The 27,365-nt window shown below is 44.2% G+C and overlaps 1 protein-coding gene across 1 annotated transcript; it reads left to right on the top strand.

The window, feature by feature from the left end:
• Positions 1-16,150: 16,150 nt before the first annotated feature.
• On the top strand, positions 16,151-22,004 carry LOC101404043 (gastrokine-3-like). Its single transcript, XM_004435595.3, has 6 exons — positions 16,151-16,227; positions 17,512-17,565; positions 17,747-17,881; positions 19,488-19,595; positions 20,594-20,735; positions 21,910-22,004. Exons 1-6 carry the CDS (start codon positions 16,216-16,218, stop codon positions 22,002-22,004), a joined length of 546 nt encoding a protein of 181 aa, XP_004435652.1. The 5' UTR covers positions 16,151-16,215.
• Positions 22,005-27,365: the final 5,361 nt, after the last annotated feature.

Below are 27,365 nucleotides of genomic sequence, written 5' to 3'. Positions count from 1 at the left end.
GCACAATCTCTAGACATACTGAGCGTAAAACACATTGAAATGAAATATATACAGTATGATATGATTTATGTGAAACAGAAACACTACAGATCTTCTATGGATGTGTGCGGGCATGTGTGTCTGTGCATGTATATATGCACAAGGTTTTGCTAGACGTCCTACAAACACAATACGGTGGTGACCTTTGGGGAGGCGATTTGGATTGAGGTGTTGATCCAAAGGGACTTTAGCTTTACCTTTCATGTTTTAAAATGGTGCACTATTTGTGTAATTAAAGACTTACTTAGAGAAGAAAATGATTAATGTGACAGATGGTATTTTCCACAGATGGCTACAACAGTATTTCCAATCCTTCCTGCTCTTGGCAATGTAACCTTGCCATCCCCACTACTTTTCAGATGTCAGAGCCATCCAAAGCCAGACAGTCTGATGACATCCAAGCTAAGCCTGTCACCATCATCCAACACAGCTCTGATTAGTTAATCCTTATAACAATCCTATAGAGTAAGCCGCTGGTATTCCCATTCTACAGAAGAGGAAGCTGAGGTTCATACAGGGATTTCCAATAGCAAGCAACTAGTAAAAAAAAGAGAAAAAAATCTTATGGAAAAATATTCAATCATCTTATCAATAATCAATAAAATTAAATTAAAACAAAGATAAGATACAACATCATACTTATTAAACCATAAAATAAAAAAAGGATAATATTCATTGCTGTAACATTTGTATAATCATATGTTGTGAATGGAAGTGCAAATTAACACAATACTTTAGAAAGCAATTTGGCAGTGTGTATCATGAATCCTAATGTATTTCAAATGATTTGATTCCAATTTACTTTCTGAGAGTTTGTCTTGTAGAAATAATGGAAAGGAATAAAAACGTTTTCACACAAAGATATTCATTGCAATGTCATGCATATAATTAGAAAAAAATCTGTTTAATCTTGGATTTGTACATCCTATCACCACCCCTTTATTAACCTCTTTGAATGATTAATTGAAATATATAATTATAAAAAATCAAGACACATTTATTTATAGAAATTATGTTAATACATAAATTCCCATGGGAAAATACCAGGAGGGATTACGCAAGAATAAGCATAGCTTTGTGAGAGTGTTAGGGTCAACTTTATTTTCAAGACACTTAGTAATGTTCTCATCCTGTTTAAAAATTTATTTTTAAAAGGACAAAACTGTTTTGATGATGCTTGTCTGTCTGCCAACCTCTTTTCTTAGGTCATAGTTCCTGCCTTAAAACGTCGGAACCCGGAGATTCCACTCTACAGTCCGCACAGAACAGATTTCTTCCTGTCCCTGGGGTAGGATGACGGGCAGCTATAAAGCACCCAGGGCCATCCAGGAGTTCCTGGGCACTGCCCTGTGCCCACGGCAGGGGAGTCAGGCCTGGAATGTCCATCGTCCCTGCCGTGCGTGTCTGACATTCTTCATCATCGAGGCCTGTCTGCTGGCGGCTGAGGCCCTTGACAGTTGGTTAATCTGCAGTGGGGTTTAAAGCCGAAATTCGCAATTGAATTATTCTGTTATCTAGATTGGGGATTAACACCTCAATTGATTTGATGTAGAAAATGGCTCAGAAATCCCCCTTGACAAGCTCTCTCTTTATCAAGAAACCACTCCGATCTCACCCACTTAGCAATTCGCAGTAAGTGCCTATATTAACTGAAATTAGGTAGGTCCCAGTCTGCCCACTCTGTCCAACCCCAAGAGACAAGGTAGCGATAACTCAAGCCGGCCCACACCCCCACCTCAAAGACCTGGAATGAATCTGACTTCAAGTTCATAATACCCAGACCCCCTTTTGTAACCCTTATTACCAGGAGATAACAAGTCTCCACATTTCACTCTTACGGCCCCCAGTTCATTCTCCCCAGAGCTAGAAAGGGTTTTAAAAAGACACTGGTGGCTGTCCATCACACAGACAACAGAAAACCCCTGGCCCAATATACAGGGCCCCGCCCAGCCTGGCCCCTGCAGCCTCTCCAGCAGAACATTTGCACTTGTCCCAGCCTCTGCTGGGGACACTCTCTTCGCCCTCATCTAGAGTGACCAACGTGTCCTGGTTTGCCTGGCACTTTGCTTCCAACACCAAGGCAACCTCTCAGTCCCCAGCAAACCAAAACAGCTGATCAGTCTACTTCCCCACCCAATCTACACTCCTAACCAGCCACAGTCATGCTTCTCGAAGGTCTCAGCCCAAAAGTCACTTCTCAGAGAGGCCAGACTCCTCCCCTCCTACTCTCTCTGCATCTAAATTGGGTCCTCATGGCCATTCTCTCTCCTGACACTCTTTTCTTTGGCTTCAGGACGCTTAACACTAATTATTTACTGCTTCATTCACCATCATTTCTTGAGCACCTCCTGGTGCTGTGTTATGGGCTGGGGAAGCAGTAAGGAGAGCAGACAGAAGTCACTAGCCTCATGGAGCTCACACCCTAGTGGAAGAACCAGGTCTGATTGCACAGGTAAACTACATAGTGTGTTAGGGTGTGATCCGTGTGACAGAGAAAAATAAAGCAGGAGGGGACAGACAGTGTCAGGGGTGGAGATGCAGTTTTAGACAGGGTACCCAGGGAAGGCCTAACTCAGGTTACATCTTGATCCTAAAAGATGAGCGAGCAAAACAAGGACTCCTGGGGGGAAATGTTCCAGACAGATGGAACAGAACATGCAAAGGTCCGTGAGGTGAAGAAGCCAGAGTTGCTGGAGCTGAGGGGTGAGAAGAGCAACATCAAGAAGTGAAGGCAGAGAGGGCATGGTGGTCTGACCCTGTGGGGCCTGGTAGGTCCCTGTAACTTGTGTGTTTTTTACGGAGTGAGATGGGAGCTATAGCTGGGTTGTGATCATGGAAATAACATGATCTGCCTTGGGGTTTAACAGGGGTCCTCTGGCAAACACTTGTTAGGAGGCTTTCAAAATGTTCTGGTGACAGGTGGGGGTGGATTAAACAAGGGTAGTAGTAGTAGAGTTGATGAGAAGTTATTTAATCCTGCATCTATGTTGAAGGTCGAGCTGAAGAGATTTCCTGATAGGCTGGACGTGGGTGGGAAAGAAAGAAGCGTGAGGATGACTCCCATGGCATTGACCTCAGTGAGTAGAAGGATGGTGCTTCCATTCACTGAGATGGACGGGAAAGACGGTGGGCAACAGGTTGGTGCGGAATGGAACAACTGATGTTCAGTTTTGAACATTTTGGTTTTTAGATAATCAGATATCAGGTAGAGAATTAGACAAATGAGTCCAGAGCTCAAGAGAGAGACTTGGGCTGGACATATACACTTGGGAGTTGTCAGAACATAGACTATATTTAAAGCCATAACACAGTGGATGAAATCATTAAGTGAGCTAAATGCAGACAGAAAAGAGGAAAGGTCCAAGGACTGAGGTCTAGGACACATGCACATTTTGAGGTTGGGAAAATGAAAGGGAGAAGGAAAGGCCAGAAGGCTGGGAACAAAGTGAGGCAAGTGTGATGTCCCGAAGGCCCATTGAAGAGAGAGAGGGGCTCAACGGTGTCAAATGCTGCTGGTTTGTCAAATAAGAGGAAAGCTGAGAATTGACCGTCACATTCAGTGCCGTGCAGGTCATTAGATTTGTTAAGGGCAGTTTCAGTGGAGTATTTGGGGTTGAGCCTGATGGGAGTGGGCTCAAGGGAAGCAGAAGAGAGATGGTATGGGGCTCTCTCGCCAGGAATTTTGCTGTAAATGGAAGGAGAGAAAAGGAGTAGCATTTAGAATGTCAAGTGCTGTCAGGAGAGGAATTTCTTTTTTGTTCTATTTTTGTCATTATTGTTGTTTTATTTTGTTTAAACGTGGGAGACTTAACAGCATGTATTTTTGCTTATGGAAATAATCCAGAAGAGAAGCGAAATGGAGGACGCACGGAAGAGAAATTGATAAGAGATAGAGAAGTGCGTAAATGCGGGGGAAGAAACGGGATCTAGAACCAAAGCAGAGGTGAACCTTAGCTGAGAACACAGAGAGCCAATCCTGAGAAATAGGAGAGAAGTCAGAGTCTACACACACAGATGCTGGTAGATGGGCAGACATGGTGGCGGGAGCACAAGGAAGTTCTCTTCAGATCGTTTCCATATCCTCAACGAATCAAGAGTAAGGTTTATCAGTCAGTGTCCAATTTGAAAAACAGGAAACATTCTCAAGCAGAGAAACGTCCAATGCAAGCAATTGGAATGGCTGAAGAAGTCAATGGGAGAAGGGGTGTTACCTGTAAGGGGTACCACTGATTTGCTGGTGAAGTCACTGCTACTGCTGAGCTGGAGCCACCCTCTCCACGGGTGCCAGAAATGCTGATGTGGCTGGAGCGTGCAGCATGGAGCTGCAGCTGCCTGTAGGCAGCTGCCATTGCAGGAGCCAGAATCAGAATGACTTCTCCCCTCCTCCTGCCTTCTATTCTTGTGTCAGTGCCTCCTATTTGCGGAACATAACCAGAAAGCAGCTAGCAATGGGGTCTGGGAAATGTAGTTTTGAAACTTCCTGCTCCCTGCAAAACAGGAAAGATCTTGGAAGACCAGGAATAGAGCTAAGTACCACCAATCACACAAGATCATCATCTGAGAGTGAAGATGGGGAAAAGATATTGGATGTCTAGGGGAAGAGAAAAAGGCATACAATAGTTGTCTAGGAGAGTGAGGGTATGATTGGATTTGAAGAATACAGTACAAATGCTTGCCAGTTTTAACGGCACACTAGAGGTAAGTCAACATGATTTTAAAGTTAGACCACCCAGCATGGCTGTGTGTTCTTCTCCAGCCACTGAGTAGGCAAAGGTGTGATTTAATCAAGAGAGTTCATTGAAGCAAGAGTGGGGCAAAGGAGTTGCGCATGTATATAAGGTAATGATTATAATAATTGGCGATAGAATTTAAGCTGGGTAAGGAAAGAAGTGAAGACATAGGGGAGGGGTAAATGACAGACATGTTTATGTTCTAAGTTCCTATCTCCTCCATAACTAAGATTTCTTTTCATCAAAGACCAGCTCTATCTAGCTCACCACTGTATTCCCAACACCTAGAATGCTACCTAACAACCAGAAGAAACTCAAAGAATATTTGTTGGATAAATGACCATTGAATGAATGGGTGAATACGTTCAATGCTATATCCCCTACTAGGCTGTCAGCTCAATGAGGTCAGGGACCATGTCTAACTTGTTCATTCTGTCTCTTTGGTACTATCATAGTGCCTGGCACATTGTAGGTATTCAAATACACTTGTTAAAATAAAATGAATTAAATCATTTTGAAAGGCAAGAAAAGGAAACTCAGAAAACAGAAGTAGACTATGTCATAAAGGATATAGGGCAGGCTGTGTAGGACCTTTAGACTCCAGCTAGAAGGGAGAAGGGACAAATTAAGGCCTAGTGGTAATCAATATAAGCCAGTCAAATGCCAAGTTCAAGTTCAGTGTAAGCAGACATTCCGATTCCCAAACTGTCTAAGCTAAAGAAATGAATAGGAATAAGGCAGCATCAGAACAGGCAGGGGCCATTCTTGATGCAGGTAAAGACTCTGTTGATGCCAGGGGCAAGATGAATAGAGCCTGACCCAAAGCCTAGACCCAAGGTTTGGAACTGGGAGTTGATGAGCAAAAAAGCCAACTCTCTCTCTCACTGACTCCCTCAACTCTAAACCAACTCTAAGCCAAGCAGGTATATTGTCACTTGGGCTATTCTCCAGGAGAGGGAAAGCCAGGCCCAGCCCAGCGGGGGCCTGAACATGCTGAGAGGTGGGGAGATCTGGGGTGGGGGGCCACCAGCAGGTGCTCATTCTTTCAGCCTGGAAGGTCTAGCCCTGAACAAAATTGTGGATTTGGCAATGTTCTCTCACAAACCCTCAGAATCTTGGCTTCTGGCTCCCACTCAAGTCTTATATCTGCCTTCCTTACTGTGAGGTTAAGTCTCCTAACACTTCCTCATGTCCCCTTCAAAACTGCTTAGAGTTGGAATAGGTTACAAATTCATGCAAAGTTAAACATCTCATTTCCCCAAGTTGATACAATGCTTTTTGGGGGAAAAGACTTTGTCTTATTCATCTTTGAGACCTCTGGGTACCTGGGGTCTGTTCCATAGAAGATGCTTAAGGAATGTTTGTTCAAGGAGTGAGTGAATTAGCAAGTTCATGACTGGGACATTTCAATGTATTATTCCTCCAAAGGACCAAATTCACATCTTAATAGCTGACATTTTAAATAATATTCCTTCATTGGGGAACTGCAAATAAAAACCACAATGAGGTAGCACCTCATACCTGCTAGGATGGCTATAATCAAAAAATCAAAAAATAACAAGTGTCAGTGAGGATATGGAGAAACCGGAACTCCCATACATTGCTGGTAGGAATGTAAAATTGTTCAGCTGCTGTGGAAAACAGTTTGATGGCTCCCTAAAAAATTAAACACAAAATTATCATATGACCCAACAATTCCACTCCTAGGTATATACACAAAAGAATTAAAAACAAGTACTCAAGTACATGTACATACATATTCATAGCAGCACTATTCACAATAGCCAAAAGATGGAAACACCCAAAATGTTCATCAATAGATGGACGGGTAAACAAAATGTGATATATACAGATGGTGGAATATTATTCAGTCATAAAAAGGAATGCAGTACTGCTAGATGTTACAACATGAATGAACCTTGAAAACATTATGCTAAGTAAAGAATTCAAACACAAAAGGACACCTATTATATGATTCCATCTATGTGAAATATGCAGAATAAGTAAATCTGTAAAGACTGAAAGCAGATTGACCGTGGCTAGGGGTCAAAGGAAGGGAGGCAGAGAGTAACTGCTTAATGGGTATGAGGTTTCCTTTTGGAATGATGAAAATATTTTGGAACTAGATGGAAGTGGTAGTTTCACAATTTTATGATGTATTAAATGCCAATGAATTGTTCACTTCAAAAATGGTTAATTTTATGTGAATTTCACCTCAATAAAAAAATACATTACCTATCTCTAACTGCATAACAAATTATCCCAAATATAAACACAATAAACATTTATGATATTACACAGTTTTTTAGGGTTAGGAATCCAGAGGGCTTAGCTGTGTGGTTCTGGCTCAGCGTCTTTCATGAGGTTTCAGTCAAGATGTTGGCCAAGGGCTACAGTCATCTGAGGGCTTGACTGGGGTTGATGGATCTGCTTCCAAGATGGCTCCCTCTCAAGGTGGCTATTGACAGAAAGCCTCAGTTTATTGCCACACAGAACTCTTTACAACACTGCTTAAGTGTTCTAACAACATAGTAACTGGCTCTCTCCAGAGTAAGTAATCCATGAAGGCACAAGGCAGAAGTCACAAAGTCTTTTATGAAATAGCCTAGAAAGTTCCATACCGTCATCTCCACAATATCCCATTGGTTGCACAGGTCAGCCCTATTCAGTGTGGAAGGGACCTGTAAAAGGGCATGAACACCAAGTAAAGATTGTTGGGTCCATCTGGAAGGCTGGTTACCACATCTCCTTTTCACTTACATAAAGGATAGTAATGAATTAATGCATCACCCATTCAGCCTGAACTTGACCACCAAAAGTGGGAGAACAGAAGGCAGCCTTGAGAAAACATGGGAAATATTGCATGTGAATAGCATATATGTGGGGAACTGTATAGATCGTGCTTAAGTATGCCCACAAATTGCTTCATGCACACGTGTTATGATGAAAAACTGTAACTTGCAACAATTTTCTGAGAACCCAAATTTTCTTTGAGAGAAGTCTTTCCTAACTAATTGGAGTATTTATCCCTGATAATGAGGCACCTAACTCATAATAGCATAATGAGGATGTTGCAAGGGAGCTAGGGACAAGTGTCTTGCCACCTCCCCTTGTCTCCCAGTTTCCTTTCATGGGTTATTACATGTCAGCACACAGCCTCTCCAACACCTCTTACGCCTGTCCTACTGCTCAAGCCCAGGGCCACCTCCCTCCCTTCTCAGAAATTTGCCAAGGTTATAGCTCTCAGAACACTCCATCAGGACTACAGGCACAATTGTGTCATCTCGTGAGTCAGATCTTCCAAGATCCTGCCCCAATCAGATTGCTGATCAGTGCATCTTGAAAGTTAGCCAGATCAATAAAATTTTACCAAAATCTTGACTGGGGCTTAACACTCTTTGGACATATTCATGGAGGCAAGTGATCCAAATGCTGGTCACTGGTCACAGAGAAAAAAGGGTCAAGGAGTTTGAGGCTTTTACTTGAGTAAAGAATTTAGAAATAAGAACATTCAGCTAATCCAGCCTTGCACTGAATTTAACCTTGGCTATTTTCTTGCTGCTGAAGCTACTGCTTGGGGTTGATTACAAAAAGCAAGCGTGACATATATAAGTGCATACGCTTTTACAGACAGTGTCCTCTTACCCACTCCACCCCAAAATAAATACATAGATTTCCACAAGGGCTCTCTCGCCATTTGATGGTTGATGAAAAGTAAGTAGATAGCGATGGAATTGGTTCCCACTGCTTTTTGACCCCTGAGCTGGATTTCCTGCAGCCATTCAAGATGTCAGCCAAACGTCCAAACTCTCAGTTTTTGGAGGGCAGAGGGCAGCCAGCGAGTGTGGAATGTGGAAGACAGAGCTGAGACTAAAACCCTGGCTTCCAGAATTTGGGTTTGGTGCTTTTTCCAATAATCCACATTGTCTTCTGAACAGTTTAAGATAAAAATGCAAAATGAAGTATCCAATAACAATACAAGAGAATATTCTAGAGAATGAAGGGATAAGGGTTGCTTTAAATAGGGTTGGTCTTATATTCCTCTAACAGTTCCTTTTTGAGTAAATGCACATGACAATAGTGCCAGGTTACAGCTGTATTATAGTACATGTTTCATGAGGGCACTTCATGCCTTCTCTCTCTCTCTCTCTCCCACCCTCCATTCTCCTGAGTAGGAGGATCAAGGTATATAGAAGCCAAAGAAGAAAAATGCCACATCTTCAGAGAAGTGATTTTCCTCTCCTCCCCTAAGAGATTATCAGCGGAAGGATAGAGGTCTGGTAATGAAAAGAGGAGTAAAAAAGTTGTAGAAGTCCATTTCCCATCCCCTCCTCTGCTGAAGCAGCACCTTGGGGCATAAACTGGGCAATCTGGAGCTGGTGGGGCCTCGTTTTCCTGACTCAGGAAAACTAAGAGGGACCACAGTGAGGCCCAGAGGAGAAGTTAAAGGTTACTGGCTCCAGGCCACTGCTCCAGGGAAAGCTGGCCTTCTGCATACTTTGATGTTTTTCTACAGCCCACGGCCCAAGATTTGAGAGTCTTGAAAGAATATCTTTCAGGAATGCATGACTCTGGCCTAGGAATCTGTAGGAAGAGGAGCTACTATTGCTCTGGTACAGGCCCTGGGTTAAGGAGAAGGGAACTCCCCAACTGGGGTAATGCAGAGCCTGGAAGGAGGACGTGAGACCTAGTGCAGAGGGCATGGGGCCGCAGCCAGTGACACAGGTCCCAACTCTGTCACTAATTTCCTGTGTGACTCTAGGCCACGTATTCATTTACTTCTCCAGGTCTCAGTCTCAGTTTCCACATCTGTGAAATGGGTAAAACTATATTGTCTCCACCACCCAAAGATGGTTTTACCACCTAAAATCAACCTTCCTTACTATTCTCCCCTCCTGAAGTTTTCCCCAAGTGAACTAAGCTAGGACATCAGAAAATAAAGAGGAAAAGATATATATGTAGTGGAGAAAAGATCTTTGAGGCAGTGGTTCTCAAACTTTTTTAGATGAGACTCCTTTGAAAAATTTGATGAAGGGTATGGCTCTTCTCCCTGGGGGGAGCAAACCTCATATGCACCCACCAATAAAGTTTTACGTGAAATTTCAGGAGGCTATTTTAGAACCATCCACAAATCGTGGACCTAAGTAAGAACACTTGCGTTAAGAAAAGATCTGTTGTAAAAATTAATTTTGTAAGAGATGATGTCAGCTACTTAACAAGGTAGAGTACACTGCATCCTGGCTGCTAATCTACCTGGAATGAACTTCAGGAAGAAGTGGGAGCAATCAAGCAATTGCAGGTTGGATAGACACGGAGGTAAGATAAGTAGCTCCGGGCAGATGCAAGATGCAACAAGATAATGTTTGCTAGAAGGTTGTACCTGCTTGGGAAGTACAGGCTTAGACAGGCCTGCTTTGCAGAAAATATTTGGGTCTGGGGTCCAGGGAGGACAAAAGAAAGGGCAGAGAAAACATCCAGGGAAACTGAGCCAGAAAGGAAAGCGATAACAGGAGTAGAGTGGGGCTGGGGTGGTCGGTGTCCTAGAAGGTCAGATCCTGGATTCTAGGATGTGTGGCGAAATGCAGAAGGTAAAGGGGGCTGAGAGAAGAAAACCCTCAGAGACAGAGGGGAGTGGGAGCAGGCCTTGAAAACAGCCATAGAAAACAAATAAATATAATCATCGTTGAATATAGGAATATAAACAACGGGCACATGGATGAAGAAGGCCAGATGCACTGCGTATCGGACTATGTAAAGAAGAACGAACTAAAAACAACCAAACCACATAGTCACCATGCTGTACACAAAACAAAAGTATTAGAAGGAGAGTTGGTTTGTGGGCCAAAATGACATGATTGATTATTGACTTATATTTTTCATTTGCTTTGGGATTAGGGAAGAAATACAAGTATGTAGAGCATGAGTAAAGCTTTATTGATTAAAAAAATAATACCTCAGTTATGATGCACACTGAGTTGGCTGGAAAGATTAGTTAAATATCAGTACCATTACAGGAATAAATAGACAAGTCTGCATTCCAGGACAAAAGTAGAAAACGTAAAATAAGGATAAGGAAGTTTCTGGTTTATGGCAGGTGGTAAGTACATAACAGAGAAATCAAAGGTATTTCGCAAACACCGAGCAGGACAAGGGATCCGGGCAAGCGAATCTTGCTCTTGCCAAGGTTCCAGGATGCAAGATAAAGGGCAAACAACTTTGCAGGTGCCTGGCTTTCATTTTCCTTTTTCTTCCCCCGCTGTCCCCGAATCCAGGGACAAAAATATTAACAATGTCTTTCTGCTAACGTTATAATTGCTCTATAATTGGAGTTTATAAACAGCGCCACTTTTCCTTATTGTACACGCCATCGTGTTCAGATTTTAATTGTATTCCTCATTGACATTATTATTAAATATTTGATTCCATGATTTGCCATTAAATTCAACAATTATTTACTGTGCACTCGCTATGTGCCAGACAGTACTAGGTACTCCAGGAGGTACACGGATGAATAATATACCATCGGTGCAATCTGTTCATTCACTCACTTAATGTCTACAATTTTTGAGTACCTATTCTGTGTCAAGTACTGTTCCAAATATTAGATATTAGAGCTACAGCAGAGAACAAAACAAAGTCTCTAACCTTACAGAATTTGCAGTCTAGTGACATAAATACGCCATTTAAAATGGCCTGATCAGAAAACGAGAGAAGTAAATACAACACGATGAAGAATATAAAGAGCAGAGTTTGGTACAAGCAGGGAAGTATGATATTTTGAAAGAAGAGATTACGTTTGGCTGGGAGTGAAGGAAGCCGGAGGAGTGGGGCACGGTTCAAATTGGTCTTGAAGAAGGGAGAGGAGGAATAAGTAAGGCAAGGAGTCTCTCAGCATGAACCAAGGTTCGGAGTTAGGAAAGCATGTGGGGAACGGGAACAGCCAGATTTGGTTAGCATCTTGGCATAGGTTGGAAAGAACGGGAAGGCAGGACTGAAAAGGTGAGTTGGGGCCAAATCACGGAAGTCTTCGGATGACTTTCTAGAAGTGACGTGGCAGGAGTGGAAGAGTTTGTGGAATGGATTGGAAGATAAAAAGAGGGAAAGTAGGGCAAAAAAAAAGGGTGCTTTCCAAACTTTCTTTTGGCCAAAGCTCATTCCTTAATGCGACTCCGTGGTTTGAATATATGGATTATTCCTCCGTGCACACAGCTGTCAGCCTTTGCAGAACTAAATGCAGATTTGAATGTGTGGCTGAATAGCTATTTATTAGCAAATTTGCACATCAGTATTTTAATAAGTATTCAAACACCGTTATAACGATAACTTCTTTTAATAGTAGACTCATTTCCATGAGTAAGGCCATCCCAACATTTGTCGCTACTCACCAGAGACCCCAGTAAATTGAAAAGTGTGACCCCAGAGCCTAGTCCTACAGGGGGACATTGGAGTAGGGGGCAGAGTTGGATGACTGTCCTCCACACAGGATACCCCCTCTCATGCCAGATGCTGGGTGAGTAGGGACCTCGGAAGTGACAGAGTTTGTCCACCTCACTGCTTTCTGATTCCTTGAGACCTGATCTCCACGTCTCTTTCCAGACTTGGTCTCCATTTTGTTTGCATTCCTATCTGAGTGCCCCTTCTTTTTCAGATAGGTGCTTGATTAGACACTCATTTGGGATCATCTGCTGGTGCTGCCTCTATGACACAGCTGCCTTTAGTTTTGGTCCCTTCACTCCTCGAACCTGGACTTAGGGACAAGAGGAGTGGCATCTGGCTGTCTGAGACTTGAATGATTCCTGGTCCCCAGTTGCCTGGGGAGACGCTCCAACAAAATTAGCTGCTCAGTATGGTTATCTGAAAAGCAAACAACTATAGAAGGGGGATATGAAAGGAGAAAGCTCCTCAGGACCCTTGCTCTGTCAACCTTCAGTGTGAAATTAATGAGCCCCAAAAGGCAGTACATTGTTGGGGAAAATGCATGTAGTCAGAGCCTTTGAAGTCCATAGACCTGGGTTCAAATTTTCACTCTGCACCAATAGACGTATTTAGAGCAGAGTTAGTCTGTGGACGCATATCCTCACCTATAAAATGAGTTAACAATCGCTGCTCCTCCTAACTCATACAGTTGGTAATAAAAAGCAAATTAAATTCTGCAATGAAAGTGATAGTGTCTTACAAATATATATGATTATATTTCCCTTTGATATTCTGCAACTCACAATCATTCTTGTGTTCTCTCCTGGTGATTTCTGCAAAGTTTTCAATAGAGGATTCACACCGGATTTTAAGATTCCTTCTGGCTGCAAATGCAATTGTTCTATAAAGTTTCTCACAGACTCCTTGGGCTTCAAAACCAAAGTTTTAACCTCTAGTTCTTCCCCAATGCCACTACCTATTTAGAGACAAAGCTTGCCATTCCATTAGTCCCTGATAGTCATTCTTTAACTTTTATCTTTGTTGAGGAATAATTGACAAATATAATTATACATATCTAAAGTATACAACATGAGGATTTGATACACATATACATTGTAGAATGATCACCAAGATCATGATAATTAACACATCCATCACCTCACATAGTTAACTCTTCTTTGTGTGTGTGATGAGAATGCTTAAGATCCACTTTCAGCAACTTTCAAGTATGTGATACCATATTATGAACTATAGTCACCATGCTGTACATTAGATCCTCAGAAATTATTCTTACTATAACTGAAAATTTGTACCCTTTGACCTACATTGCCCCATTTTATCCTCCCCCAGCCCATTCTATTCTCTGTTTCTATGAAATTGGCTTTTGTTTATTTAGATTCCACATATAAGCGATACCACACAGTATTTGTCTTTCTCTCTCTGGATTATTTCACTTAGTATAACGCCCTCCAGATTCACCCATGTTGTTGCAAATGGCAGGATTTCCTTCTTTTTTGTGGCTGAACAATATTCCATTGCATATGCATTTGTGTGTTTGAATCACATTTTCTGATTCATTCATTGGTCAAATGACACTTAGGTTGTTTCCATATCTTGGCTATTGTGAATAATGCTGCAATAAACATGGATGTGCAGATAGCTCTTCAAGACACTGATTTCAATTCCTATGGATATATACCCAGGAGTAGGATTTCTAGATCATATGATAGTTCAATTTTTAATTTTTTGAGTAATCACCATATTGTTTTCCATAATGGCTATACCAATCTACATTCCCACCAACAGTGTATAAGGGTTCCCTTTTCTCCACATTCTTGCCAACAGTTCTTATCTCTTGTCTTTTTGATAATAGCCATTATAACAGGTGTGAGGTGATATCTCATTGCGGTTTTGATTTGCATTTCCCTGATTATTAGTGATGTTGAGAACCTTTTCATATACCTATTGACCATTTGTATGTTTTCTTTGCAAAATGTCTATTCAAGTCTTTAGCCCATTTTTTAATTGGATTATTTGCTTTTTTGCTGTTGAGGTGTATGAGTTCTTTATATATTTTGGATAATAACCACTTATCAGAAATATGAGTTGTAAATATTTTCTCTCATTCTATAGGTTGCTGTTTCAATTTATTGATTGTTTCCTTTGCTGTGTAGAAACTTTTTAGTTTGATGTAGTCTCACTTGTTTACTTTAGCTTTTTTCCCTGTGCTTTTAGTGTGTTATCCAAGAAATCATTGCCAAGACCAAGGTCAAGGATCTTTTTCCCTATGTTTTCTTTGAGGAGTTTACAGTTTCAGGTCTTACATTTAAGTCTTTGATCCTGAATAGCCAAAGCAATCCTGAGAAAGAAGAACAGAGCTGGAGGCATCACACGTCCTGATTTCAAACTACATTACAAAACTATAGTAATCAAAACAATGTGGTACTGGCATAAAAACAGGCACATAGACCAGTGGAACAGAATAGAGAGCCCAGACATAACCCGTGCATATCCAGTCAACTAATTTTTGACAAAGGCACCAAGAACACACAATGGGGACAGGATAATCTCTTCAATACATGGTGTTGGGAAAACCAGATATCCACATGCAAAAGAATGAAAGTCATTCTTATAGTACATTTTACTTATTCAGCCAATAACTGTTGAGTAGATGCTCTGTGCATGGTGTTTTCAAAGTACTGACAGCAATAGAGATATGAGTATGATATTAACTGAGGTCTAGTGACCTGATAGTCCCCAAAGCCCATCTACTTCACGTTCTTTTTACGTGAAGTAGAAAGACGTTAAGCACTGTAAGGACTGAGCTGTTTGTCTTCCCTCTTCCATCATTCCAGTGTCCAAGCTCATCTGTATACGTCATCTTCTCTCAGAAGAAATATCTATTTTGTTCTGGCCTTTTGGAATTTGATCCAGGTAGTTGGCTCCCTACCAGTAAAGAGCTTGAGAAAACTTAAGATAATGTATGAAAACGGCTGAATTAATGCTTGACTCATCATAGAAATGCATTCCCTCTGTCTCAAGAGTTCCACTGCTGGTCAAATGGTCTTTTAGGGAAAAAAGCACTCTGAAACTAAAGCTGGGAGGGCAGAGACAAACCATATAGTGGGAGCAAAATATAAAAATATCGGGGGGCTTGTGCAGTGGCACAAGCAGTTAAGTGCGCACGCTCTGCCTCAGCGGCCCGGGGTTCGCGGATTCAGATCCTAGGCGTGCGCTGACGCACTGCTTGTCAAGCCATGCTGCAGCGGCTTCCCATATAAAGTGGAGGAAGATGGGCACAGATGTTAGCCCAGGGCCAGTCTTCCTCAGCAAAAAGAGGAAGATTGGCAGATGTTAGTTCAGGGCTGATCTTCCTCACACAAAAAAAATATATAGATATATATATATAAGAATATCAGGAAAGTCAACCATAGGTGGATGTTTGAAGAGGTAAAATGAGGCCAGCTTGGTGGGTGGGCAGAGGGCATCACAGGACCAACCATGTGATTTGGAGTTTGGATGAAGTGCTGGACCAGATTGCTTTCCAACCTAACCTTGTAATTCCAATCCATCTCTTTTGGCTTCACAAGGTTTTTCCCAACCACCTCCACTGTTAGTAAAGAAATTCTCTGGAAGTGAGAAGTAGAAACAGTGAACTCATTGATTTTATATCAGGACCATCTTGAAGGTCTACTGTTTGCAATCCTTACCTTAGTCATTAAGACCGTCGACATGCCAGCCCACAAAGACTTGTTCATTTGCCATGTTTGCCTTGGAACCAGTGGAGGTATAAGGGTAAAGGGAAAATATTTAGAAGTAGTTAAAGAAAAGTGATAACTGTGATTGCATAAATTTGCCTTCGTTTCCCCAGAATAGTAACTGAATTATGGTTAACTACCGCAGAGTCCTTTATCATGGCAATAGGTGAAAAGTCCAGGACTATATAAACCAGACTTAGAAAGTATATGGGACATTCAAAATTCTACTATTATTATGCGTGCAGTTGCATGGGGTCTGAGAGAGAGGCAACATGAAACACCTTGTAAGTATATTTTCTGATTTCAAATGTAGGTGATTATGTTTTCAGGACCAAAATAGCCAGGGAGCAGTTCTTTTTTTCCCCCCAAGGACTCTTCAAATTAAACCCAAGTGGAATTTCCAAATATTAATTTGGCACACAACCTCTCTGTTGGCAAGACTTTCTGTTTTGAAATATCTGAATGATGGGTCTTTCCCAAAATAACTAATATCTTAAAAGGTCAAGAATCTTTGGGGGTTGAGTAGATATTCATATTTCAGGGCCTTCTCTTCCCAGATCCTTCTTATTTGCAAACTGCCAGTGAAGGAAAGTTTCAGATATATTTAATATATGGCACCAACTCTCAGAATAGTTTCATAAAATGTTATTGCTATCTGCATCTCAAGTATCTCCCTGGTTAACCTCCTTGCATTATGATTACTGTTCATAGAGTAGTTGTTTTCTTTTCCTTCGAAGTGATGAATCTCACTTTTATGGTGTCACTGCATGTGGAATATTGCATAGACGTTATGGGAATGGAGGAGAAGTCGATTTCAGTTTATGTTGTAAGTGCACTCGAGCTGAATGAGCCTTACATAGGCCAGACAGTGAACTACAGGGTGAAGGAAAACTTTCACTGCTACACTGTCTTATCTTAGCCTGTTCCTGCCACCCTAATTCTCTCACTCTCTGATGCCTGAAATTCCCTCAACAGGCAAGACTGGCCACACCAAGACAAAATGATTTGCTGGAAATATCTCAAGAACTAGTAACATTTGAGGAAAATCTATTTCAAAATAAGGTGTAAATAAGTGGTGCATGATCTTGTATTCTCAGGCAAGGTGGGAGAATCTAGAGGAAAGGAAGCAGGAAGATACCAGGTTCCAGAGAGGACAGAGAGGTTTTCCCCAGTGTTTGGTAGAAGAGAGGAAGATGCAGAAAGGGAAGACTGAGAACCTGAGTTATCACTTATTTTACAATTTGGCCTAAGATAGTCCTGCCTACGTACAGATCAAGTGGTCGGTCAGATTGCCTAATATTTAGCCCACTGATTGACAGTAGATGTAGCGCAAAACAAAAGGTATCCTTGAGTGAACGATAAAGCTTTGCTCCCGAGACCAGCGCACCCCATATCAACAACTCTGAAAGACAGTCTCCTGATATACATTGAGGCTCCAGGGGGATGGATACTGTGAAAGTTATAGATCATTTTAAGAAGGCTCCTACCCTAGGCCCTTTGAATTCCAGGCCCTGGGCTCATCTGACGCTAAGAGAACAAGGGAACGTTGATATTTGTTTCCATTTCAGATTGCATCTTCCTTCCTTGTGGTCTTCTTCCTAACCCCATCTCTGGCCCTGATGGTGAGTAAGGGTGGAGAGGGTCGGACCTGTCGGTCCTCCTTTAGCAAAAGTATTTCAAAGGTGATAATTCAGGGAGGCCTCCCTCAAACTTCCTGTGAGTATCCCTTTAAACCTATAAGATATGGGCTAAGCAGGAACTCTGGCCTTTCAACTCTTCTCCCTGCTGCTTGGTTTTCTCCAGAACATCAGTGACAGCCATCCTCTGGATGGCTCTGTTGGGACCCAAAGCATCCATGTCAATGCCTTCCGAGGTATGGTCAGCATCCGAGACAACAATGTTTTGAGTGAATGGGACGGAATCTTGGACTACAAGAATGTAAGATGTGGAATACGCTCATTACAATGCCAAAGAAAGCCTTGTCTGATTCAAAATTTAGCCTTAGGCTTTTCCAGAGAGAAAAAGACACTGTCTACATTTGCCTTCTCCAGGTTTAGGCTGTCGATGGGAATACATGTCTCTAGGTAAGGGACCAGGTTTCCTGCAGTTGGAGTGGCTTGTTTTCAAGCCAACAACTGTAGGAGGAACTCCTCTGTAGGAAGAACTAGAGAAGGATCCTGCAGCCCTTTGCGTTCCTGTGAGGTGGTGACTTCACATGGCTCCTGAAGGCCTCTGAAATAAGAGAGCCATTTAAAGAACCCCATTTCTTATAACTGGCATGTGCTAAAATAACTTTATAGAAGTTATTTTGTTTTGATCTCAGATTTTAATCAGCTTTTCCAAAGAATAAGAATGATTTATTTTCATTTTTAGAAATCTTTCCCATCTCCTTAGGTAGTAAGACCTAGCAGACAGATGCAGGATTAGGATGCGACTGTCTACGTCCTTGGCCTGGCTCTCAGACAGAAAAGCTCAATAACCCCAGAGACAACACTTGGCCTTTCTGTGCCTCAGTTTCCTCATCTGCAAAACAGTGTCAATAGCTGCCTTTCCTACCTGAAAAGACTCTGAGAGGATTCAATGAAGTAAAAGCCCACACTCCTCACTCGGGCCAAGAAGACCTCTGCCATCCAGCTCCTGCTGGTTGGGAGCCCCCCCTCTCCCCTCCACGCTGGACATCTCAGGACAGACACTCAGACACAGTCTTTCTCTCTGCTCCCACCTGTACCTACCATACTCTCTCTCCCCCAAACACTTTCTCCCTCACTCTTCACTAACCCACATCTGACTTCCTCAAGGAGATATCTCCTGAATCCTCCTAGAGGGCATGCAGTCTAGTGATTTCCAACTTTGTTTTAAGTCATAGAAAATTTTCTTCAAACAAAATACTCCACATGATTCCGCTCTCTGGAACAGAAGAAGTCAGAACTGCTCCGGCTGGAGCAAGCAGAGGCAGGTGAAGTGTCCCTTGGTTCAGTCAGACACAGTTGGAGAACCACTGCTTTCATCCAAAGCTGAGAGAGGCCAAATGACAGGCCCAGGGCCACATGCAGGGCACAGTCGGTGGCAGACCCGGGGCTGGAGTCTGAGTCTAGAGCTCCTGACCCTAGTCTCTTAACCACTCATACATTCAGAGAGCACTCTGTAACGTGCACGATGCTCTCACAGGCTATAAGTATCTCGTCTCATCCTCTCATCCTCAGGACAACGCCGTGGGAGAGGGACTATTACTCCTGCTTTACAGATGGGGAAGCTGAGGGTCACGGAGGTGGCTGAGGATCATGAAAGCTATTAGTGGCAGAACAGGACTTTAAAGTCAGCTTTGTTACTGGGACTGACTCCCTACCCCTCCAATCGCACCAGTCCATTAGTGGTATGCAAAATGCCCTGGGGGATTCCTTTCCGTGCCTGCAGCAGTGGACAGCGCCACGGGGATAGCAGGGCTCTGTATGCATTGCCAGTCCTGCTGCTGGCTACGTGCCAGCACCAATGGCGAGCAGGAGTCCACTAATATTGTGACATGGTTCTGCTGTGTTGCTTTAAGGCCCTCTTGGCGGCTAAGCTGTTTAGCAAGATGGCCTGTGTCCTGGCCAAGATGGACCAAGCTGTCTTCCCAACTTTGGATGACATTAGCAAGGCCCTGGACCACCAGGTAAGTGAGACCAGCTCACTGTGGTCCCCTCCCAGTCTGGTGTTTTCCAACTCTGCATCCCAACCTCCCCAAGGACGATGCTGTACACACAGGGGGAACTCAGCTCATGCTTGTTCTTAATGCCCAGGAAATCTCACCATCATGCAAAGTACCCTGAGTCCAGCCCAGGACCCATTTAAGTCAAATCATAATTAGATGAATGAAAATTCCATGCAATAACATAATTTTGATGTATTCCAAAAGGGTGTGAGCTATATGTTATTGAATATAAATTGTTGAATATAAATATTAGAGTGAATTAATAGAATATTTGCATCCCCATGCCTTCTCTCCTCCCCTGCACACCCCCCAAACACACACACACATATTATCTATAATTGAAAATAAGCCCGGGACTACTGGCGCTCTCTTCCCGTCAGCCTCTTAGATGACAAGAGTAGTCAAATAAATTAAAAATCAGCAGGAAGTCCTTGAAATCTACTGTCATTTGCTAAAGTAACCTACCCAGTGCATTTGGGCAATACTAATGTCCATGGCAGAAGAGTCATTGATTCTCGGAAAATATGCACTTTGGGTCACATAAAAAGAAAACAATTCATCAATTTTTTTCAAGAGAAGTAGAAAGTATTCCACTCATCTGATTTATAACAAGTAAAAACATAATATAAATGCAACAAATAATTTAAAAACTATTCCATATTATCGTTAGAGATGAGAAAGCCTTGGAGGCGGGAAGGTGTGAAAAGGAGAAAGGAATGTAGACGGAGTCACAGGGACACAGAAGCTCACATACAGATTTTTCTGGAGTAATATCGCCACCTTCTGGCCAGAGAGGACATTGTTGTCAGAAAACCAACCCAAGGGCAAGTTTGGGTTCACAGCTGTTTTTGTAAATCGACTGGCCCATGTGCACTAGAATTCATTTCTTGTTTCCTCCTCCTTGCTGTACCACCGCTATACTACGCTGTCTCACCGTTTTGAAATGCTGTCTCTTCCAGGCTTTAGAGCATTATCCATCCACTCACGGCCTGACCTACACTGTTTTACCCAGCCGGGTTAAGAACTTGGCCCAGTATGGAATGCCCATCAAGGATATGTGTCGCAACGTCCCCACCTACTTTGCCCAGCAGCAAAAAGAAGGTGTGTTAATAGTTTAACTAGAAACCCAAGACCATTGGTAAGACAAAATGTGCAGTATGATATTTAGGTCATTGGCAAATTCTTTTTTTTTTTTTTTTTGTAAGGAAGATCAGCCCTGAGCTAACATCTGTGCCAATCCTCCTCTTTTTGCTGAGGAAGACTGGCCCTAGGCTAACATCTGTGCCCATCTTCCTCCACTTTATATGGGACGCTGCCACGGCATGGCCTGACAAGTGGTGCGTCGGTGCGTGCCCGGGATCCAAACCCGGGCCGCCAGCAGCGGAGTGCACGCACTTAACCGCTATGCCATGGGACCGGCCCCTGTCATTGGCAAATTCTAATGACAATTTTCAGATCTATTCCATTTCTTTGCTACTGGGTATAAAAGTAATGTGGCCTGGGATGTACTTTTCCCTGGTGGCAGAGATGATTTCCTGACACCAGGGTTTACTGAGAATGGGGAGCAGAGCTAATGTAGCTTTACCAGAAGGTGGAGGACAGTCATCTCATCAGTGGGATTTGACAGTTGGTGGACACCCTCACCTGACCCAAAGCTTCATCACCCGCTGTCCAAGCAGCACAGGGCCTGGCATCCTGCCATTAGAGGCCCATTAGACCCCTGCTTTGGTGTCCTCAGTCCTCCTCTTTCTCAGGCTGCACAGAGGTGGAAGGCAGGACCCTATAGTTACAGATGGCACTGGGAAAAGAATTCCTCAGTGGCTGGCACCCCTGCTGGGGATACAGTGGGGCATCAGTGGTGACCGGCTTGGAAAGCTGCCAGATAAGACTTCAAATTCTGCCTGCTATTCCAGATGTAGTCAGTAACCCCTTCTCATTAGGCTGTTGCCAGTCACTTACATCTTAGTATAGATTAACCCAGTGAACAGGCTTCTGGATAGCGAGAGGATCCAGCAAGAAAACAGGGAGAATTTGAGGGGTTGGAGGGTTAAGAAGGATGATTAAAGGTCGGTAAAGGAAACAGAAAGGGGGATATGGGGCCAATTATTGCAGAGGCAGGGGAGACTTTCTGTTTTAGTCCCACAGTCTCTTGTTCGTATAGCTCTCCTGAGCACCACATCCGATTTAAGTGCAAATCATCATATATCCCTTCTACTTTGGGGTGTTAAAGAGATTAAGTGATCTTTTTGTAAAATGCTTCTTTTTGTTCTTAAAGGTACTGCCCTTGCAATTGACCCCAATTCCTGTTTCGAAGTCCAACTTCTGTCCTTTATGGGACTCTCCATCTGTGGTGACATTGCTGGGCTCTGAATGTCCAGGTCGGCCACGTGGAGACTGGACCGGCCTGGATGAGGCTGCTGGCCTAAAACCAGCATTCAGGGGCACAGCCCCCACTCTGCCCATGGGAAGCTGCTCAATTCAGTCCTCCACCTTCTGCCTTTCGACCCAAGACCCAGCTTTGTAATCTGGAAAATTGGGCACACTTTCTCCCTCTGAGTCACAACAATAAAGTTTCTCGCCTCATTGGTCTAGCAGACGAGCCCTCCCTGACCGCACTGCCCTCTCTCGAGTTACGGGCGTTCCCACCCATGTGAGGTCCAGAACATCGCACACCAGCATGGTGCAAAGAAGTGCCTCTCCTAGAACATCTCATTTCTCAGGACCTCTCTTTGGGGTGTCCCTTGAAGTATCCCTTGAGAATTTGGGCCATAAATAAATAACAAAAAGCACTAGCCATAGCACAGACAAGCTGTCAAGTCTGAGGTCATATCTCAGTCTCCTGCAAATTGGTGCTGAAATTCTACAGAAGCCTATTCCCTGTGGCATCCCAGCCTGCTCCATGAAAATCCCTGAGAGAGGTGGAAGTGAAATTAGGCCTCCCAGATCTCCCTTTGGAACTGGTCTAAACCCCTTAGTGGCAACCCCCAGACATTTTTCTCCATTACAGATGAACAAGGGGCCTGGCCTCTTAGCACTGGTTCTTTAATGGTCCATTCCTGAAGTGGGGAGGGACAGAGCCAGCCCCCCCACCACGCCCCCTGCCACCCCCTCGCCACACAAACACAGAACATCCCTGGCTCCCCTTACCCTAGGAATAAGAATAAACGAGGAAGAGTATTGGAGATATGGACACAGGTGTCCACAGAAGGTCATGTTGGAGTTTGGAGCACTTTAAAGCAGGGCAGGACTGGGGCGCAGGGGAGTGCTGAACAGTGCGTGTGCGTGGAGTGGGAAGGCCCTGGGTGACAAGGTTGCTGCTGAGTACCAGCTCTCTGAGGGTGTAGCTCTTCTGGGTAGAGTCATGGTGTGGCGTGGCTGCCTACAGTCATGAGTGAAAGGTGATTGCACAGGAAAGGCCCACGATAAACCTCTAACTGGGCATAAACAGGGTATGGTTGGGCCGGCCAGAGCATCTGAGCCTATGGATTTGGTCACATGTGAATTTCGAGGATAAGGCAGGTGGAGATATGTGCATAGTACATTCAGGGTGGAAGCATCAGATGTGATAGGCCAAGGCTTGGTCAACCAGAGGCCCTGAGAGGACCATGAAGCAGGATCTGGCCTTCAGGGCTTGGCCCAGTGAGTCCCCAGAGTTAAGTCACAATGCCCATCCATATCTGCCTTGTCTCTGACATCCAGTCTCCACTAGCTCTGGGAACCAGTCCCTGTCTTGTCCCCTGTGCCTAAGTCCCTATTACAGTCCTGGACCCCTGCTCCTGAGCCCTCTGGGATGGTGTGAGGGCTGTTGCCTACTGACTGCTCTGATGCCAATCTCTCCTCTGAGCTTCAGCTGCTCCTGAATTTCCCATCATCTCTAGGCTCTACCTGAGTATTATAACATCCCTGTTACTTCAAGGAGATTTCAAGACCTGCCACTCATCCACCATGCTTTTCTCCATCCGTTACCATCTCTGCAGATACTCGCTCTGCCAGCTAGACTAGTTTCTTCCCAGAAACTCTAGGTTCAAGGCCTGCTGCCACCCTCCCCTGCATCGTCACTCTTGGCTGTAATTGACTGAGCTGTAATAGCTCTGAGAAACAACAAGCACAGTCCTTTAGACCTTACAGGGCTTGTCAAGGTAGATGTTGGTCCTTCAGGTTACAAGCTCAATCTTTATCTTAAAAAGAACCATCCAAGCATGCACCAGGATTTATCTATGCATCATCTTTCAAGAGATGAGATTGGGAAGGCAAAATTCAAAAATGCCATCGATTGAGTGGCTTATAAACAACAAATATTTCTTTTTTATTTATCTCTGGAGGCTGGGAAGTCCAAGATAAAGGCACTGGCAGATTCACTGTCTGGAGAGGGCCTATTACCTGGTTCACAGACAGGCATCTTCCTGCTGTGTCCTGATATGAGAGAAGGGACGAGGGAGCTCTCTGGGGCCTCTTTTATAGGGGACTAATCTCATCACATTGAGGATTAGGTTTCAACATATGAATTTAGGGGGACACAGACATTCAGTCTACAGCACCACCCTACTGATGATCATTGTTAACGTTTATCCTTAGAGGTCGTCTAATCCAGCACTCGGTGAAATTGACCATATTTGAATCTCAAACCAGTGTCCCTGATGCTGGCCCAGACACATCCCGTGTTTATCAAGGTCACCAGCCTTCTGTTAAAAATATAATCACACTAACATTAATAAAAAACTGTTTCCTCAATCTGTAATTGGAGAACTTAAGCTTCATGCTAAGTCCATTATAATAATTTTTGAGTCTCCCTGGCAGTGCCTAAGAAGTGGCTAAGAATTAGCCCAGTGATGTTCCAAACAGGACAATCTTGTATTTTCTTGGGGCAGCCGCTGCCACTGACTATTGCTGACATTTCCACTGCTGGCTTTTAGAGTTGGGAGAAGGGGCCTGGGAACCCACGGCCCCTGGTGCCCTCAGCTGAGCCACCTCTGCCACCTCTTGCTGCTGCCCATGCACTCAGCATGCAACCTGGGCAGACACTGCCATCTCTGCACTGACTGGGGAGCCGTGGGGATCAGAGGAGCATGGGCTTTCTGGACTCAATGCAGAAATAGGGGAAGTGCATCCCCCCAAGACTTTGATGTCAGTTGTTCACATTGCTACAATGTATACCCTGATTTCTTAGAAGAACTGTAGTGAAAAAAGGCTTTTCTCTTCTGTTGCTTCTGTTGTTTCTACCCACAGCCCCACCACCACCACCCCAAGGCCTTGAGCACGAGCCCATTGGGGACTGGACTGGGCACAAATCGGAGCATTAGACTTCACAGTGTGCTTGGCATTGCTCCTCCCCTCCAGGATTTGTTTTTGGGTTAGGACTGGGTCCCAGCTCCCTGTTTCTTGAGCTTAAGATATCCCTCAGCTTTGTCCTTATCCCCCTGCAAGCATGCGCTGGAGAGATGACCAGAAGTCCTTTGTCATATCTAACTCCCAGCTGGGACCCTTACAAAACTCTCCCTCCAAGAAATCTCGGAGATTCCCACAAAAATTCTACCCTTGCCCAAGAGGCCCTTCTCAGAGAGAGGAGACCCAAGACAGAGGTCAAGTTCCCTGGCCTCCTTGTTCAAAGAATGACCCTCCATTGACAGACTTCCCTCTAAGAGGAAAGTCTTGCTCCCTTCACTAGCCCCATCCACCCTAGACAGTGGTACTTCCAGCTCTCTCCATCACTCCTGCTTCTTGGCAGCCTCAGGGAGGCACTGACGGGCCCAGAGCCTCAGGTCTGTGGGTACAAGTGGACTGGCTCACCAGCGAGGTTAGCAGCTGCCCAGCGTTTATTATCTGGCTCCCTGCCCACTCCATGCTCTTAGTTTCCCAACGGATCTGGAGGAAAGCCCCCCTATCCTGCCTGGAATGTGCTGCTTCTCCTTGTCCTGCTGCCTGCCTAGGGTGGAAAGGCCATCCCCGTAGTTTAACTTGTATCTTGGCAGTTATTCCTGTGGAGCCCCTCATTGGCCTGCACTGTTTTGGCAATGCTTTTCACACAGGCAGTCCCCCCAGCCATCCTCAAGTGGAGCCGTCGCTGTCTGTGGGCCCACATATGGCACTCGGTCCTCTGGCCTGACTCTAGGCACCGTGCGGCTGGAGCATGAGCCTGTCGGTGCTGCTGTGGGCTACCTACAGCAATGGCCAACTTGTGTGTTTCCTAAGACACCGTAGACGGGGTGGGCCTTCTTTGTATTCAATTGTGTTTTAAATTTTAAAAATATATAAACATTTTTAGTGAGGTATAACATAAAGTAAAGTGCACAGATTTTAAGTACACAGCTCAATGAACTTTTACATATATACTCCTGAGTAGCCATCACCTAGATGAAGATGTAGACCATTCTCAACACCCCACAAAGTTCCTTCATGTCAGCTCACGAGCAATACCCTCCCCACTACCCTGGCCCCAAGGGAGTAGAGAGGCGCAGTAGTGGGATATTCTGAGGAACTCTGAGGAGCAAAAATCAAACACACTCTGGCAGGACCCTTGGAGTGGGGCCAACTTCAGACAGTAAGGGTCTGGCAACTACCCCAGGATTCTCCCTATTATGGCAATTTGGTCAGGCCAAACAGGAGAAAAATGAGGCTCCCAAAATCATTAGCAAGAGGATAGGATGGTTGGCCATTGGCCAGGCACTATGTACCTAAGGCTATGCCCTTATGGGTGTGGCAAAAGATGCTTTTCAGAGGAAGGTTGAGAGGTGGCCTGCATCATTAGAGGTAGAGAGGGGTGAATTCTTGGGGTGTCGCTTCACTAGGTCATATGCTATAGCATGAGCAAGCAGGACCCATGCTACAGCCAGGGAATCCTTCACTAGTGGCTAAACGCATGCTGAGGAAATGGGCTCACCACCTCACAGTGGGGTAGACCTAGACCTCCAATGCCAAGAAGCACTTGATTCAGTTCCTGTATATGTCCTGAGCCCTTCGAATCAGAGTTGCTGCAACCTCAGACATTTCTCCTGGAGCTGAGGGAGCAACTGGGGAGGGTGCATGAACTAATAGAAAGAATAGCACGCTGAGCAGAGCTAGACAGTGGGTTCCCCATGACATTTATTTCTCAGTCATTCTATGAGTAGCACACGGTATTGGGGTTCAACAGTATGAGTGTGGGGATATGGTGAGCCTGGAATTTCCAAAGGAGTTACAGAGATGGGAGAAGTGGAGGCACCAGTGTTGGGGTGGACCCAGATCCTGGGATATGTGTGCTATTCGGACTCACTCTAGTTTCTTTCAGGGGTATCTGTAAGGAATGCTTTTGGCTACAAATAAAGAGAATCCAGTCACAGTGACTAAACAGATAGAGATTGATCTGTATCATGTGAGTCCAGGGAAAGAAAGTTCCAGCTGGTGCTGCTCTAGAATGATGTAATCAGGCATTCTAGCTCTTTCCTTCCTGAGCCTTTCCTCTCCAGGATAGTTATCTGGTGGTCCCAAAATGGTAGATGCATCTCTTGACATCAGCATCACGTCCACATTGAAGGAAGGAAATAGGAAGGGGCAAAGGGCAGAGTCACGTGCCAGCTGCGTCTGTCCCTCTTTATCGGGAAAGAAAAATCTCTCCTGGAAGCCCCATTTAGCAGACTTCCACTTAGAGCTCATTGACCGGAACTGAGGTCATGTGGCCACTCATTGGTCAATCACAGGCTGAGGAAGCTGACCTTATTTTCTTAAGCGAAATAAGATTGACTTAGCCCAGGCCTC

Source organism: Ceratotherium simum, chromosome 11 (assembly GCF_057802395.1).
Source record: "Ceratotherium simum simum isolate JZ-2026a chromosome 11, ASM5780239v1, whole genome shotgun sequence".
NCBI lineage: Eukaryota > Metazoa > Chordata > Mammalia > Perissodactyla > Rhinocerotidae > Ceratotherium > Ceratotherium simum.
The sequence above is the reverse complement of the archived record's forward strand: the minus strand, read 5'-3'. Positions and strand labels throughout refer to the sequence as shown.

Bases quoted from the DNA above. Each gene is read 5' to 3' on its own strand.
- LOC101404043 (XM_004435595.3), top strand. The intron at 19,596-20,593 runs GTAAGTGAGACC...TGTCTCTTCCAG, and splicing joins GCAAGGCCCTGGACCACCAG to GCTTTAGAGCATTATCCATC. The intron at 20,736-21,909 runs GTGTGTTAATAG...TTGTTCTTAAAG, and splicing joins TGCCCAGCAGCAAAAAGAAG to GTACTGCCCTTGCAATTGAC.